Source organism: Haplochromis burtoni, unplaced genomic scaffold (genome assembly GCF_018398535.1).
Source record: "Haplochromis burtoni strain Fernald_Lab_line unplaced genomic scaffold, NCSU_Asbu1 Contig_259, whole genome shotgun sequence".
Taxonomy (NCBI): Eukaryota; Metazoa; Chordata; class Actinopteri; order Cichliformes; family Cichlidae; genus Haplochromis; species Haplochromis burtoni.
Genome location: NW_024582620.1, coordinates 63542 through 80253, shown reverse-complemented (window position 1 = coordinate 80253; position 16712 = coordinate 63542). Strand labels below are relative to the sequence as shown.

General features: G+C 40.6%; 2 protein-coding genes across 5 annotated transcripts in view; both read right to left on the bottom strand.

The window, feature by feature from the left end:
* Nucleotides 1-1001: 1001 nt before the first annotated feature.
* zgc:123278 (uncharacterized protein LOC641569 homolog) lies at nt 1002-3831 on the bottom strand. The gene is made up of 6 exons (XM_005942877.3): nt 2700-3831; nt 2495-2579; nt 2332-2397; nt 2051-2214; nt 1807-1909; nt 1002-1617 (listed from the first exon to the last, which is right to left on the bottom strand). Exons 1-6 carry the CDS (start codon nt 2739-2741, stop codon nt 1499-1501), a joined length of 579 nt encoding a protein of 192 aa, XP_005942939.1. The 5' UTR covers nt 2742-3831; the 3' UTR covers nt 1002-1498.
* A 115-nt stretch (nt 3832-3946) lies between these two features.
* The window catches only part of LOC102290564 (GTPase HRas), a 14230-nt gene continuing 1464 nt past the window's right edge, over nt 3947-16712 (bottom strand). The window contains exons 1-6 of one of the 4 annotated variants that reach the window (XM_042227412.1): nt 11300-11650; nt 11018-11174; nt 10067-10245; nt 8559-8718; nt 7746-7870; nt 3947-6758 (exon numbers count right to left, since the gene is read on the bottom strand). In XM_042227412.1, the coding sequence (XP_042083346.1) occupies nt 7751-7870; nt 8559-8718; nt 10067-10245; nt 11018-11128 (570 nt within the window). In that variant the 5' untranslated portion in view covers nt 11129-11174; nt 11300-11650 and the 3' untranslated portion in view covers nt 3947-6758; nt 7746-7750. Of the gene's footprint in view, nt 6759-7745; nt 7871-8558; nt 8719-10066; nt 10246-11017; nt 11175-11299; nt 11651-16712 lie in introns of those variants that run through there. The other 3 variants (XM_042227413.1, XM_005942880.3, XM_005942879.3) reach the window with 3 other exon arrangements.

Genomic DNA, 16712 nt, shown 5'->3' with positions numbered 1-16712 from the left:
GCCACAGGTATGCCAGAAGCTTACTGATGCTAAAGAGTCTATTCAAGGTACAACTTCAGGACAGCATCGCGCAATCACTGTCCACTTAACATCGATGGATCCTCTGTGGAGGTCATCAAGATCACCAAATTCCTTGGTGTCCACCTGACGGAGAACCTCTCCTGGTCCCTCAACACCAGCTCCATAAATAAGAAGGCCCAACAGCATCTCTACTTCCTGCAGAAGCTGAGAAAAGCCCATCTCCCTCCATCCATTCTCACCATGTTCTACAGAGAGCCTATCAAGAGCATCCTGAGTAGCTGCATCACTGTCTGGTATGCAAACTGCACCGTATCGGATTGCAATACCCTACAACAGATCGTGACAGCACCTGAGAAGATCACTGAAGCCTCTTTTCCCTCCAGACACTTATAGCACCTGCTCTGTCCACAGAGCCAACAGCATTGTGGAGGACCCCACACACCCCTCACACACACTCTTCACCCTGCTGCCTTCTGGCAAGAGGTACCAGAGCATTCGGGCTCTCACTACCACTACCACTCTGTACTGTACCACTGTACATGGTTGGAAATGACAATAAAAGCCACTTGACTTAACTTAGGACATTTAAACAAATATCAGTGGAAATATATGCGTATATGTGAGCCTGTATGTATACTTTTGCTCCGGTATGGATTAGAGAAAATTCAAAATAAATTCAAATGTGTTCATGTGTGTTTAAGCTTAAAAAAAAATGCAAAGCCTCTAATTCCCATGATTCCCATGATGAGTGTATAGAAACTTCTGACCACAACTTTATGTGGTATCCCAAAATCATACTTATAGTCATCAATCACACATTTAGCCATCATTTATATTCTTTAGCAGGACAAGGAAGACATAGGCTATATATATTCAGCCATTTATAGTTGCTATATTAAATATTATGTGCAAAAATCAAATGTTTTGTTAGTGAACTACAATTCCATGAGAGTTATTTCAACAATAACAAGCAATGCAGGTTTAACATAGCTATTTATTTTCAATAACAGAATAAATCAGTCAGATTTTACAAAAGATTATATTTCAGTCAGAGTCTTCCGGGTATGTGTTTACACTGATGAAAAAAGCTTATACCTATATTCTATTGACAGAGGTAGTTTTTTTCTATTTTATATCAGTTTATAAAATAAGACAGGCTTTTATAAAATGACAGAGGACCACACCCATCTAAAGTCCAAACAGCCCAGAAAATATTGATGCAGTTGAGCAACATCTTTATGAGGCACTTGTAAAGCAATGAAGGTGGTTAAAATGTTTATTGCTACCACACAAAATCAAATGAAAGGGTGCTAATTTGTGATGAAAATCATTTGAAATATAAAAATACAGCATGCTTTTTCATATCTGAAGACTTCACTATTTAACACACAGTCAATAGATACCATATCCACAATATGGGGGAAAAAAACTGACAAAAACGTTTCTCTCACAAACTGTTGCCAAATTGCACAAAATACTAACAATTAGTTTCATTTTCTTGCTGAAAAGGTTGCCCGTCTTCTCTTGTTAAAGACAGATATAAATTTCCATCTGTGTCTGTAAATACTTCTGGTTGTTTGTGGAACTGCAGCCAACCTGAACAAATAGAATAAATATCGTTAATCAAATAATGATCATGTCTGACATTCTGACAAGTGAAAGGTATTTTCAAACTCAATCAGGCGGATCCTCGATTATTGGCTCCATCTTATCAGTATCAGCTAGGACACAGATGTTGTTTTTGACACCATAGAGGCTTCTTTTGAGCTTGTGTGTGCTACTTACAAGAGGCTTGCTCAGGCTCTGGAGAAGGCTTCATACACACAGGAGGAAATTCTCCAAACACGGCAACCATCACCTGAACAAGGCTCATTAGGTCACACTCCCCCTAATAATAGAAGGAAAGGGTCACTTTCATGCGCTCTGGCTGTAGAGTTATGCAACCACATTGTGTCAGTGCCAGCAAAATCAACCCCTAATCAACCCCACATGCAGCTTTGTCGAAAACAAATATTGCTTCAATTCTCACATTCTTCCACTCTCGCAGGTAAGGCAGCATGACTTCACCATTGCTGGAGATATACTTTCCGCTGAGGATCATCATCTGTTGTGTGGGTCTGATATAGCAGATGGGAGCAGTTTGGGGGTAGGTTTCCTCAATCCACAGGCAAATGGGAATGTTATATGTTATATCTTGTATAATGGCAAAGAGAAAGATATCAAAATCAGAGAGATTCTTAACCTTTCATATTTTTTGTTTGAAGTTATTCTGTTATGAAAGAGAACAAAATGGAATGCAAATGTTATTACTGTTAATCGTGGCAGGAATGGTTCCGGTTAAGCTCATCAAGTTCTTTGTAGTTCCATCATTGTAAACTGTACAAAACACAGCAAAGGCAGTTACTGTTACAATGCAACGTTCCTTTTTCCACCGAGTTTACAAAGTTTGGCAGCATTGGACTGTGAACCTTACCATATTTATCCATTACGGGCACAAGGTTTCTGAAGTAAGTTAATGTCACGTTTATTTCATGAGCCACACACTTCCGAAGATATATCTTCAAAACATAAAATAACAAAAAATTAAAAGGAGAATAGACAAAAAACAAACAAACACTGGAGAAATCTGTACATGAAAATACAGCCGCTGATCCAGCGATAAATGAAACATTCCTTACCTTAGGAAGCATTTTCTTAATCGTATCTTCGCTGTATGGCATGATTAAAGTTTCTCTGAGAAGAAAATGCCACCTTTTTTTTCATTCAGTAAAACTTTGTTTGACTGTGTCAGACCTGCGAATGTCTGCCTGTCATGGCTTTTCGAGAACCTCTTATCTTTTATGACCCTTGAAAGCCAGGAAGAGAGAGTATGCAAATCTTCCGTGCTGAAAACCAATAACTACTCTACATGGCTTAAAGAAGAGGCATAAAAACATGAAGTGACTTGCATCATGGGTCACTGTTAGATCAATCTGCTAGCATGTGTCTTGCTTTTTGCTTCCTGATTTAGTGATGACACTAACTTATCACTGTCAAATAAATCATTTCATTCATACCATTGACTCTGTGGCACTAATATAAATAACAGTCAACTCCAGTAGTGACAGAATAGAAATAAGTTCCAAATGCTCTGCTTTAGTTGAGCTAATTTAATATCATAGATACCATTTACTCATGTAAAACTGGGAAATACGTAATACACTTCAGTGATTTTCTTATACTATACAATGTTCCTTGTTTAGTCCTTCCTTCTTTTTCAGATGCTGGAGGTGACTGAAATACACAAGCCTGACCCACTATTGCTGACTTTTATTGAATTCAGTTGTAAAGTAAGCCAAATAACTAACAAGTGTGAATCCCACATCAATCAAACTTTTTTTTTTTAAACCAAGGCTTCTTTTGAAAGCCTGCTCCCTTATTCACTACGTGGTCACCGCCCAGTTTTCATTAATGAATGTAGGGCCCTATCGCTCGTTATCACTATAACTTAAATGTAATATTTTAATTTCTTCTAACATCTAACCATCCTGAAGGGTTTTAAAAACTACACGTTAATGTTCAGTTGTGCAATATTAAATTTGTTGTCACTGCAGTGTTACATGGTAGAGTCATGTGTAAACACAGGGTTTATGATTGCCCTTTGAACCCCTTATCAGAGCTGTATTTTCTCACATTATATAGGCCTCATGCTGTTGTACACTGGGACTCTTCCTTATAAGCAGTTAAATATAAAACATTTATCAAGAATATCTATATATGTCATCAGCTTTTATTATAAGACAAAAGCAATAGTTACTTTTGTCTTTTTTTAAACCAAAGCTGTCCCAGTCCTTCAACTTCACGGCAGAATACACATAGTAGCCTGCAGGGGGAAGCAAATCACAAACTTAAGAACAAAAGTTTGGTGGCGAGTGGACCAAAGCAGTTTGATCTTGACATCTTTATTCCTGTCCTGCAATACATTTGCCACATTTTCAAGAGTAAATACATCTTAAATAGCTAAACAGTTGACATTTTCACAAAATCCATCCACGCGCCCATTCCACAGTCTGCAAGGGGACAAACAAGCCCTTGAGCCCACCGAATCCTTGTGCAAAACCCCCAATGGTCCTGAAAGTCTTTGTCATGCTCGCCAGGTTTTCAGACATGTATACTGGTGGTTCACTGGCTGAGTATTGCGACAACATGATGCTTTTTCTAATGCAATGGTAATCTGAATGCATAGATTTGTGAAATTCTATGGTATTATTATATCACGGATGTACTGTTTAAAGATTAACAAGGATACCACAAGGACTGTAATTACATACTACAAACTCCACGCTCCTTTTCCATTGAAATGTCTGAGTACAGTGGATGAAAAATAAAAGCTGGGTACAACACAGCCAAAAGTAGGGCCCCTACGATTATCCCTCAAATAATGTAAGCAATATAAATTGTAAAATCGAGGCTTCTTTCAAACAGTATCAAGAGAGTCAAACACATTCACAGTTCATATCCTTCCTCCAAGCAGAGAAAAGAACACAAAACCTGACCACCATCATCCAGACAGTAATTAGACTGGTCATATTTCTGTAAGCAATGGTGGGAGTGAAAGAGAGTTCATTTGCATGTACAATATCAATTAGGTCAAAAAATAAAAACACTGTTTCCTTTAAAAGAAGGACAATGGCCAGATAAAGTTTGTCATCTGTTACATCAGAGCTTTGGATTTGAAGCAACAGGCTTGTAGTGTTTAGGACTCGGTACATTTTGACACATGCCCAATTCAGTGAACTACTATAATCTAGATATAATCTGTGCTAAATGCAACAATTTAGTCAAATCACTATCACATGTTCCAATGTGATAGAACTGAAATGTCATGAATATTTGATTATGACAAATTGGCTTATGCTGGGTTCTCTCTAAAGTTCATTACTACAGAAAAGCCCGTCTGTGTAGTGTTTTTAGGGACCTGTCTTTCAAATTCTGTACAGCGCATGTCGAAAGTCAACACACTCGTGTCTTTTTTTTTTTTTGCACACATAGTTAAAACAAACAAACAAACAATTCAGCAAACTGAACAGATGACCATCTCGCTGCACACATGAGGTACGACCTAGCTAACAGATAAGGCAAAGTAAACACACATCAGTCTTTTTATTCAGGCAGCAAATTAATCCGGTTACGGAGCGCACAAGCCTGTCTGTAATAAGAAACACAAAACAATGCACTCCCATATCCCGCTCCTTACACCTGTTACACACAATAGTCCCACATATACAGTAAATATGGTTCTGACATGACTAGCACCTGACTTGATATTGTTCCTTTGAAAAGCTGAAAGTGGCAGATAAAGCAGAGCAGTGTGAGGATAGTCTGGTGTGTGGAAAAACTGAAGTTTTACTCTGAGGCAGGACTTGTGCATTACACTTTGCAAAAACTAACTTATGACATCTATTAATCCTGGTTTCCTGGACTGATAGATATCCTCCGGGACACCAATTCCTGAGCCTTATCGTCCACAAGGAGTGATTCTTGCAATCTAAAAATAGCTGTTGTACACCATACAGCTACTAAAATGAAATGCAGAGACTTTTTGCATTGCTGTTTTGTTTTTTTTTTGTTTTTTTAAATCGACTCGCTGCCAACTTTAAGGTATTTATCCCATTCTACAGGCAACCTATCGTGCTTTTGCAACTGCAAAGATAACAACAACTACATTTTCATGCACAGTACCTCTCCTTCTTAAACAAAAAGTAAAGCAGAAAAATAAGTAGTCATGACACAGGGTATATTCCCAATACTTTGTAATTTGGAAAGTAAATTATTCTATTGCACCAGAATCTACGTACACTAACCATTACTATTATTATTCCACAAGACGACTCGCAATGAAACATCTGTAAAGAGAGAAGGCAGCGGTAAGCCATCTATCTAGAAATTCTCCATTCAAGAGATCTAGTCCAAAAGGATCTTCAACTACCTCAGGCAGGTCAAAAAAATGTCAAACCAGGTGCCAGCTGAAATAAGCACTTTCAAAACTGCCAATCAAAAATAAATGTTTCATATCAAATACAAAAATCAAAGATTTTTTTTGTTATTTTACAGGTAGGCTAATTGATAAACAACAAAAAATACAGTCTTTCCCATGTCAGCATCCACCCCCTGTATCCAGTTAGAGCGCAGGGATTTCATTGCCATTCAAAAGAAACCAAAGGCAGGTAGGGTGAAGCGGGAATGGGATGGGTTAGCATGAGAGGTGTTGGGTTAACTAAAAGTCAATTCCAGTTCTTTCCACTGAAGTCACTCATTCCTTCCAGCAGCTAGGTGGGGGATGGGGAGTGGAATCAGGCTTTTAAGGAGGGCGGAGGTGAGATACCCGCCCCCCCAATTACCAGTGTTGAGACTGAAAACAATAAGTTAGCAGGAAAGTTGTGGAGCTACCCAGCGACGCCACATTGCAGCTGACAAAGAGTCATTAGTGGTGTTGCTCACAGGTCGATGTGGACCAACAAAAAAAGATGGGGCTGGACCAGTCTAGTTCCGCTAGCCACTTAGGCAACAGTCCAATATTCCCCTTTCCATACAAGTCTATAGTTCAGTCAGCCCTGATGGTTTCTGTCAGGGCTTTTGTTTCAATCATCCTTTTGTTGGAAAAGTTTTTGTTTTCATCGTTGGGTTGTTTCATCTTCCAGTCCTTAAGTCCATGCTGCCACTTTGTGCCGTAGCGTTTCTCAACATGTAGCAGTGAGCTGGGCAAAGAAAATGACAAGATATAATTAAAGTTTTAAAACTCAGATTGTTTCAAAAGTGCTTTTTTTTTTTTTTTTTACAATGAGCATCATCTACACAGAGTTACAGGTGGTCAACAAATGAATGGTGAAAGCAATAGAACAGAGATATCAAGCTCATTTTCCATGTTTGACCTTAAGTGGGCCAGACCAGTGAAGCACCCCTTTCTGCCATTGCAAGTACTATGTCTCAGTTTCTCTGCATGATAAAGAAATAATTCTCTAGTAAATGGAAGAAATCTGTCAGCACGACTCTTTGGGACTAAATTATAAGTAATAAATGTATCAAATTACAGAAAAAGTAGCTCATTGCCTTTTTTATTGTAAAAGGACTATCTACAATGGAATTTTATATTGTAGATGGTGAAAAATCATAGACATTTTCTTATTTAAATGCTCACCTATTTGTTAATTACTTTAGTGTAATATGAAGTTTTTTATCGGAAGGAAACATGGTAAAACTTCAAAATATATGGCCTTTCCAAAGCTGTCCTGTGGGCCAGATCGGAGTCTTTGGTGGGTGAGTTCTGGCCCCTGGGCTGTATTTTTGATACCCCTGCAATAGAGCTTTGGGCTACCATGTGCTTTGATCGCTCAGGCTCTGGAGCTCTGAGAAAATATTTCCAAAATTTATGTGTGACTCTGGTGCTACCTAACATATCAGTCCAAAATCTCCCTTACATGTTCAGTTACAATAGCATATAACATCATTTTCATACTCATCAATCAGTGGCTGCTTGTACTCTATGGTTGGGGGCTTTGTCAGCCTGGAAGAGGCCAGCTCCCACCCTAACAGGATAAAGGTGAACAACTTTGTATTAACTTGTAATGATATGTCCCTTTAAAGGTAAACCCTCCCCAAAGCCAGTGAATTCCATCATTCCATGCATTCACAACTTAGCTTTGCAAACTGATTTGGTGACCATTACTGTGTATATAATTTCTCACCTGCATCACGACACCACACAGCGACAGCTCATACAGTCTTGACCACTCTCATCGGGTGGGTTCAACTTCCTCAACTTATGCTGCCTGATCTCTCTAACCAGTGTGTAGAAGGCGTCCTCTACTCCCTGTAAACACACACAAACACACAAAAATGTTACAGAAAAATCCAGGCACTTAAAACGCTCCTATTCAAGGCTCCCATATTAAATGCACGTCTTCTGACTGACAGCAAAGCTTTTAGGTGTGCTCACCAATTGGCAACATTACCATGACAACCTTAATCATTGCGTGCACTGAGAATTATTAAATACATTGTCAAGAAATCATGATGACTAAAAAGACTGCATTTCTTTACTTCTTGCATTTCCTTTTGAGTGACAGATATTCTGCAGGTGTAGCGATGAATGCGAGTATGTATGTACCTACATAATGTGTCACAGTGAGTCACAGACAGTGGGAGCTGTGAGGCAACTGGTCCTTATGAGCCCTTTCAAATACTGTAGCTCTGTTCTCAAGCCAAGGTAACCTGGCTATGAGTCACTGCCTGCAGCATAATAAAATGCTCCCAGCAACACAAATCACATCATAGCGCATGGTCTGCTGTAAGATGCGCATGAATATTTTTGCAAAATGTGAAATTAAACAGCCTAAATAAGAACACTGACATAACCTGCAGATAACATAATGATGCAGCAAAATTAGCATATGAGGAATTTTAAAGATTCAAACACCAATAAAAGAGGCAGGACACGAGAAAAGTATTCCTCTGCGGAAAAACGTTATGTTGCTCCTTACTTTATGTAAACTGCTTACCTGCCGTGTTTTGGCAGAGGTCTCAATGTAGGGGATGCCATAGGAGCGAGCGAGCTCATGGGCTTGCCTCGTGTCCACCGTGCGCGCAGGGAGGTCACATTTGTTTCCCACAAGGACCATGGGAACATCATCGGAATCCTTAACACGTTTAATCTGTTCTCTGCGTTGCAAAACAAGAAAATTGAAAATTTAGTTTATTTCATTTCCTTATTATTATTTTTGTTCCTTGATACATCCAAGCACTTTATTTAGCCACAGTTACATGTCTGTTGGCTGAGATCCTCCCAGCATCATCAACAGCTCCACCCCTGGAGAACCAACCACCCGGGGAACTTTAGGACCCAGAGGAAGAGCTAGTGCCTACCGGTGCTGGGCTGTGCTGCACTGCTGAAGGAGGGAGGGTGGGTGGACAACAGGCAGGCGGCAAACAGCATTACCTCATCACTACAGCAGCAAGTGCCAAATGCCATGCAGCCAGGGGGGGACTGAGTGAGAGGAGAGGGTCAGATCACTCCATCAGCCCAGCCTTTCTTCTCAATCAGCCCCAGTATAGCCTGCAGTACAGTCAGCCAAACCCATCTGCAGTCAATACTGCCAATGGTAATTATGACAACACTTGCTCTGAGTTTTGATGTCAAAGCAAACAAGTTACCCTATCAAACCACAGATACCTGTATACCTGGTATTAAGGCGAGTACTTAAAGTTTAGCTTTAAAGAGTTGTGGATTGGTCTTTATTTGGTGTTTTTGTACATGGATGAACACTGCTCTGCCATGTAGCGCTAGTCAGCACTGATAGTGGGGGGGAAAGTTTTTGTGGGTTTTATTTCTTGTCACAAACAATTGTTGCCTGTAAATACAGGCAGCAGATGTGTAGATAACTCAAAACATTTAACTGGGCACTGAGCCAAAGTGCACTGCATACCTGTATGGTTTAAGAGCAGTTATGTTAAAGCAGGGTCCAAAACAGCTGAGTTGCAATGGCAACAGGCCAAACAAATCTACATTTACACACTCTGGAAACCTGTGACTTAAAGTGTAGCCTCATGCAAGACCAGCAAGTGGGTGCCTAATGTGATGAGAAAGACAAAATGTGGCAAAGAGAGAAAACACTGTCACTTCCAGCTGAAACTCTCACCCCCACCCTCCCTTTCTCCTTCCCTGTCCTTGGGAGCGCTACCTCTCCCCGCTTCTCTAATTGAGTCAGGATCGATTTCATTGGCATCGTGCTGTAAGCCTCCAGTTGGGAGCTAAGCTTTCTTTAGCTGTGTTAAACGCTACAGCATGACATCATCAACTACTGCAGAGAGCTGGCACACACGTATATAAAGCCCTTTTCCTGCAGACCCCACGGGAGTCCCTCTAACACACACTGCATATGCACATCCAAAGAAGCTAACAGACATGATTTAGCACCGGAGCTCCACCCCAACAGGCCTACGGTCTGGCCAAGAAATACAGAGGTGCACATTTTCCAGTTCTCTTTCTTTGCATTACTCTTAGACACACCTATACTGGTGAATGTCCTCAAAAGACTTGGTATTGTTGATGGCGAAGACACACAGGAAGCCCTCCCCCGTCCTCATGTACTGATCCCTCATGGCGCTGTACTCCTCTTGACCTGCAGTGTCCAGGATGTCCAACAGGCAGGTCTCCCCGTCGATCACAACCTGCTTCCTGTATGAGTCCTGCAGAAAAAGACAAACTTGCACTTTTAGAGAAGTGCTAAAGACATCACACAAAACTGATAGTTCACCTTAATGTAACCGGTGGTCCATTGCAGATTCTTACCCTGGGTCACTCAGGGCAAAGAAGTATATTATAGGGACACTATGTCAGTGACTGAATGTTGCTTGACTGTAATCAACTTAGGTTACTTTGTAAAATTCCCTCCTCACTTTCAGGTCAAATGAAAATCAAGAGATCAGAGGAGCAGGGTATCAGAGCCAATGTTTAGCCTTCCAACATGCAGTCACAAAAACATGGGAGTGCTGTCCCTTTGTTTGTTAGAGCATAGGGGCCAGGAATGCAAATACACAAAAAGGACATTGTCTGGCCAGAGGCAGGCGTGGTGAGAAAGAGAGGGATAGAGAGGGAGGAAAAAGGGGAGAAAAGACAGGAGAAGACATTCTCACTAGCCTTCCTCTTTGCTCTGCAATATATTCCAGTGTCTTTTTCCTCAGGAAAATATTGAGTAAAAGGTGGAGAAAATGCTTCTGAAATTATGGATTTCTTTCAAGCCTTGTCATTTGGAGGATTGCCACAGAAGTTAATTAATTAAAGTAACCTGGTTTAGACTGTGGGGTTGGACATTTATATAAAACATCTAATTACGCAAAGACTGCACATGAACCATTTTAAAGAATGTCGCAGAAGCACACAACAGTTCAAGGGGAAATACTTCATCTAAAGATAACTGCTGCAGGAATAATGTACAGAACACGTAGAAGCACGTCATACCTCTATTGTGGGGTCATATTCATCCACAAAGTGGTTCTGGATCAGCTGTATGGTAAGTGCACTCTTGCCCACGCCTCCAGCTCCCACCACCACCAGCTTATACTCCGTCATGTTCGCAGCTGCAGCTCAACCACACACTCACACACAACCACCGCTGCTGGAGAGAGGAAAAGGTGCAGGTTAGTATAATGACCAAAATAAACATGACACACAGTTTTGACAAGCACGTGTCAAGATTGACGTGTCCTCAATTGGTGGTACAGACAAAACATATGACAATACCATTAATGCCCACTGGTGAGAAACACGAGTGGTTGTGTATGCTGAAGTGTGTGCATGCAGTGGGGGCTGTAGTTGAGACCCTCAAAGGGGAATGTGAAAAATGTGCTGAAGGTACTCAATGTTCCAGTCCTCTCCCGCTCAGTGTTAGCAGCAAAAAGTGTGCATGAGAGGGAGTAAGAGAGAAAAAGGAGGGGCATCACACTGGCAGATAGATCCATATCACTCAGGGTTTAGATTACTGAGGTCTACCCTAGACCATACAGGGACAGTGATCCAAAAATAAATAAATACATATTAATAAAGATCAAATTGAGTCAATACTAGAACATTTTTAATAAAATAATTCTAAAAATATATTTAAAACTCTTCCACTGTTTCATTTTAACGATGAGGTAAATCACTATCTACGAGACTGTTGTTATGAAGGATTTCTTGTTGATTCACTCTACAGCGATCCATCCAGGAGGGTTACAATTTTATGACCCCCAGGTGTGCCTGCAGTTGCCCCCTACGCTCCACCACACCCACTTAATACATCCAGTCGATGTAACGTGGTCAAGTTAGCCATAAATCAAGCCATGTTATTAAAGAAATACGCAAGTCTCGCGAGGAAACATGCGCGATATCAATTTTCTGTTACCTGAAACGGGCACACTCAAACCTACATAAATTTAGGAGAAATGATTAAAACTGGGAGAAAAACCAAGTTATTCAAATATTAATGAGATATTTTTCCAGTGTAATAGATTTTTGCATGCTTAAAAATGTGGGAAAACTTGCGTATATTACAATTTTGCTCATTTCACCACCAAATTAGGTGAAGCCGCAAATATTCATGTACAGACACAAACCAGTGCAAAGACACGTACCCACAGGTCATCTTCCCCCACCACAGCGTTGCTGGCCAGTAAAATTCCAGTGTTAAAGAGAAAGTAGTCATATGGTTTTTCTGTTATGTTCTGTGGCAAAGTGAGACTCATTGTATGGACAGCTGACCACAAACTCACCAAATATGCAACCTAAAAGTGACCAAATAGCTTCTGAGTAGAAGACATGATGAGTTAGATTTATTACTGACTGATATGAACTTGTTGTGCTGGTTTTATAACATTAAATCGGCTACAAATCTATGACTAACAACAAGTGTGCTGGAGGCCCATTGTAACTACAGGACTCTACTATGGTTACAGTTTGACATTGTAGTAATAATGAGTGGAATAATAATGATGTCATATCTGGTTAAAGACCTAAGAGGAAAGTAACTGAGAACAGTTATAAATGATAGAAAGCCATGTGTCTTAACAGAAGCATAGTTTCACTTTCTGTTTGACAATTTAGACCAACAACCTCTAGACGCCACCTCTACGTCAAATATCTGTCTTTCAAACAGCAAAGCCTCAGTTGTCATAATTGTACTATACAATGAATTTAAAGTGTATATACAGTCTATATATAATATAGGCTGGTTCAAAAAAAAGGGAGGGTGACCTTAAAGGGAGAGCAGCTAAAACAGCTTGTTTCAGACAGTGAGCCCCCCACCATAAGACTCATTTTGAACCGTGACTAATGCAAAATGACTCTGATAAATATTCAAGGTGAAAACTCGTATATTATAAGTCCTCCTAAACAAAACAGTTCACTATTAACACTAACTTTACTTAACACCCAGTGTAACCCTAAATCTCTCTTCCTCAAAAGTTTAAACTATGTCTCATTTAGCATAAAAGACGGGCACATGTGGGTTAAACATCTCCACATGCTCATTAATAGTGTCTCACTTTGCTGAATGGTCCTGAAGAGGAAAATCATTAACCTGCACCACCTGCTGCAGTGTATAATCAATCTGTCAGGATTTCATGAGCAGCACAGTTCACATATGCTCTTTTACCTTCCGCAGGGAGCCGCGTGTCATCCCTCATATAAAACGCACTCTTTGTTATAGCTGCAACACAAACTACTTGCTCGCTTAAGAGTGTAAACATCAGGGCTTAAGTTGACCTGAGCAGTAAACACTCACACCCTCTCTCTTGTGCTTTGACTCCCAAAGGAATGAAAGTACAAGCAATAGCTGGGGTGAATCTTGAACTCTAACAGTATAAAGAGAGAAGTAACAGGTGGCCTGTCATAAACACAGCCCGTGGTCAGTTCAATAACCGGACAAGACACAGAATTTCAAAAGAAAATGAAACATATAAAGTCAATTTAGCTGTGGAGAGGAAAAAAATAACAGACGTTCTATATTTGTCTCTGGGTGTGGTGTTGTATTAATAGAATCTGCATTCTCAGAAAGAAAGAAAAAAAGTCCTGTTTGGGTTATTTGTGTCTGAGGCTGTATGTGCCTGTGCCGTTAGGACAAACTAAGATTAACCAAGACTGCAATAATGTTAATGATTGAGAGACAACCAGACTTGCTAAGTTGAGGACACAGTCATTTAACTGCTCTCATTCAATCACCATGATACGCAAGCACACAAACGCACACACTCCTGCATCCCGTAAGCCACTGCTTCACCTTAATGGAACAGGTAGCTCTGAGCACCATCACCATTACCAACAACGACCTCCTTGTCAAAACACCCTCGCTGCTATAATTCTGAAACACAACAGGAAGGGAATTATACTGACCCCTCAAACTTGTGGTTAAACATTTAGCTTCCTTTTCCCTCAGTGTAAATAAATCAGCCTGGTACACAGTGCAGCCTGCCCTGGCTGGACTGCAGACTCTGGTGGAGTAGCAGAGCCAGTCTAGCTCCTTAGAGCCCCCTCTAACTAAATAAACAGCAGCTGTGTGGCGAACAGAGACTTGTGTGGGGCAGGCAGACGCTGGAACACCTTTGGCTGCTGAAACTCCAGGCAGGGCAAGGATCAACAACAACAGACTCATCGGCAGTTATTTCACGTTTAGTGTGGACACAAGATAAAATGTTCAGGATGACAGGATGACCAATATGTCATCATACAGGATGAAACACTTGATGACTAAAACTGAATACTCAACCATACTGTTGGTCAGCTGTTCCATGTATTTGCTCTGTTTTGTCACATCTAAACATTATTGTTAATCAGAGATTGATCAGATGCCACAAGCCTCACTGGTGAGCACTTGTGCATCTTATCTTCACTCGCTGCCTCACAATTAACAATAAAAGCACTGTTTTTCACAGAATTGGATTCTATTTGTGGCAGTAGCGGCCTGGTCAGTTAGCCAGTAGGGAAACTCAAGCCTGAAAGAGCTCAATGACGTCACAGCACTAAAACTGTTGAAATAAGAGAAGCGAAATCATTCTGGGTTGAGATTTTTTCGAAAAGATGAAATGTTGCCAAAGCCTATGAGAGATTCACACAGAAATATGCATGAAATGCCTCCTTTTTACCCGATATTCATCAATATGGCAGTGATAACTCGTGCGCTGAACTGATTAGTATGAAGAATGTAGGCCAAACAAAAACAAAAAAAGATTGATAGCTACATTATCGAGTACAGCATCATACACAGTTCTTCAACATTTAACACACGTGGTTACAGCATTTTTTCTACATAACCAGATCTCTAGTGTACACCTGCCAAGCCAGTGATATTTACAGCCTAAAAAATGCAAATTCAACACATCCATGCATCGCTACTGGGAGTTCAGAGGAGGGAAAGCAGACAGCCGTCTTCTCTCAAACTAGGCCATGTCAGCTGCTGATTAATAATCCACATATACATATGGAGATGAATAGCAAAATCAGTCACTGACACAGACAGTGCTGTGTTTCTACAGCCACTTGTTGTCAGGAGGGGCTCATACTGAGCGGGTCTTTGTGTAGATAGAGAGGAAAGACGAGGACACAGCCTCTGGAGGTCAAAATCATTAGTACTTGCATCAATTTCATCCACACTCAGGGACTAAGCAAAAGAGTGTTTTGTCTGAGCTCTCCTCTACACACAGATGGGTATGTTGGGTATAGCTGTATCAAACACAATATATCCCCATCTTCTCCTCTGCAATCCCGAGTGGAGTTGCTCTCAGCGTATGGTTAAACTCTGCTACCTTTATTTGCACACATGTGAAAACTTGCATTCATGATGTGGCAATTGTCTGTGTCCTTTTTACACACGGTGTACATGTGACCAAAGTAATTATCCTACAGCAGGGTGACTTTTGTTAGTCATTCAACAAAAAACAGTAATGAATCTGCCACAGCTGTCACACAGGCCGCACCTATCTCATTCCAAAGTTCCCAAAACCTTTGTAGAGCAGCTCTCTAATATGATCAAGGGCCACTATTTAGCATGTTTGAGTTTAGGGTTATTTATAGTGCACCACCGCCGGTCTGAAATTAACAGTCCATTTTGAAACCCTAGAGCCTCGCCTGGACCAAAAGGATAATCTTACATGACAGCTTACGGAGGGTGCAAGCAAAGAGCAGCAATTCAGATGGTAGCAGGAGAGTTCATTGGCAAGGGAGAAGACTGCTCTCTATATATACCAAGGGCATAAGAAACACAGAAGAGAAGAGTCTAGCAAGAAAGTGAAAAATATTAAACATAATGAAAATCCTTCAAGCCAAACTTCATTGCATCTTTTTCATCTTCTCAACACACGTGACACAAGGAGCTAGGTACATGGATGACCATCTTCCTCAACATGCACTCTGGTCTCCATTTAAGTGCTTAATTGGTTAAAGGCTCCATACTGGCAGAGCCACAAGCCCACTGCAGAGATAATAGATTTTTAATGGAGCTTTGATGGTAAGGAGACCCTCTCAAGGGAGGTGTCACGGTCAAATACGGAGACTCCGAGACCCATCCTAAAGTCTCGATAACCACCCCACCCTCCCTCTGCTTTCCAGTGACATCATTCTTCTAAACAGCATCCAAAACACTAAGTGTTTTCCACCAGCTTAGGAATGAAGCGCTATTCTGCTCTCAGGCCAGTGAAACACAATTACGTGAAGACATTGGTTCAGGTTTTATGAAGTTGGTAGGAGGGTCAAACTGACTACAACATAGTTAAAAAAAACAGGATTTACTCTTTTCTCTAGAATTTAACACAAAGCTGAATTTGGTTCTTTTAATAAACCATTTCTTTCCAAATTTCTAAATGTTTCACTATCTAAAGAGGCCTTTTAGCTGTTCTGAAAGCCACTAGCCTCTAGTGACCTTTTCCCTACTGGGTCATCCTTTTAGTTTGTAGGACAGGGTGACACAGTGGAGGCAGCAGCAGAGATAAAAAGAGCAGCTGACCTCCACACAAAAGCCTGCCGGTTGGAGGAGCTGCAAGGGTTATCATTAGACACCTAACACCCCCAAAACTCTAAATGTGGGCTCTGGGTAAATCTCAATGAGTTGTTTTAGTTCATGAAACAACGTGAAAGCAAAGAAAGCATCTTCTGGGTCACATAAAAACACCTAATGTCCATTCAACAT

Excerpts from the sequence above, each read along its gene's own strand:
- zgc:123278 (XM_005942877.3), bottom strand. The coding sequence starts at position 2,741 with ATGCCATACAGCGAAGATACGATTAAGAAAATGCTTCCTAAG. Across the intron at positions 2,580-2,699 it reads TTAAGAAAATGCTTCCTAAG|ATATATCTTCGGAAGTGTGT; the intron begins GTAAGGAATGTT and ends TATGTTTTGAAG. Across the intron at positions 1,618-1,806 it reads AGAGCCTGAGCAAGCCTCTT|GTTGGCTGCAGTTCCACAAA; the intron begins GTAAGTAGCACA and ends CTATTTGTTCAG.